At 39.8% G+C, this 673-nt stretch overlaps 1 protein-coding gene across 1 annotated transcript in view; it reads left to right on the top strand.

Moving 5' to 3' along the window:
• Positions 1–233, top strand: part of LOC103377570 (arf-GAP with SH3 domain, ANK repeat and PH domain-containing protein 2-like) — a 35,084-nt gene extending 34,851 nt beyond the window's left edge. The window contains exon 12 of the mRNA XM_008308437.2: positions 48–233. Coding sequence (XP_008306659.2) covers positions 48–218 — 171 coding nt within the window. The 3' untranslated portion in view covers positions 219–233. The remainder of the gene's footprint in view (positions 1–47) is intronic.
• Positions 234–673: the final 440 nt, after the last annotated feature.

Raw genomic sequence — 673 nt, 5'->3', positions numbered from 1 at the left:
CTCCTGTCTGTCTGTCCGTGCCTGCGTCACCCGTTCGTCTGCTCTAGGCTAACAGACCGCCGGCTAAACTCAACCTGCTGACCTGCCAGGTGAAGCACAACCCTGAGGAGAAACGGAGCTTTGACCTCATATCACGTGAGTTTCATTTCCTGAAACTTTTCCTGAGCGTGGAGCTATTGCAGTTGGTGGACATCAAGTCCAATCAATTTCAATCCTAATATATATATTTTTTAATATATTTATTTTTGCCACTCTAGGAAATGTCACGGATTTATATTTTTTTTTTTGGTTTTATTTGTTTAGTAAGAATCAGTTTTGTCGGAATTGCAAGATTTTAATATAAAATTGGAATTCTGAAGGAATTTAGTCATTAATGAACAAAAAGGTCAAATCAAACATTAGCATTAGCATTAGCATTCTTGACTGTTTAAAGTAGACTGTTAAAAAGACAGATCTGACTGAATGTGGGGCTCAGACTGAGTTGGTTAGCACCTTGTCGTCGGCAACAACACCGTGGGAAAAAAACTTACAGTTACACCTACATTCTGCCCAAACTAAATTCAAGTACTTTTGGTCTACCACATAATGTGTTTCTTCTAGATTTATAATACAGTCATTCTCTCCCCCCCACACTCAAACCTGAGTGTTTGCAACCCACACAGGCTGCCACTGG

This window comes from Cynoglossus semilaevis, chromosome 1, assembly GCF_000523025.1.
Source record: "Cynoglossus semilaevis isolate Cse_v1.0 chromosome 1, Cse_v1.0, whole genome shotgun sequence".
Lineage (NCBI taxonomy): Eukaryota > Metazoa > Chordata > Actinopteri > Pleuronectiformes > Cynoglossidae > Cynoglossus > Cynoglossus semilaevis.
This window is presented reverse-complemented; position numbering and strand designations above follow the sequence as displayed.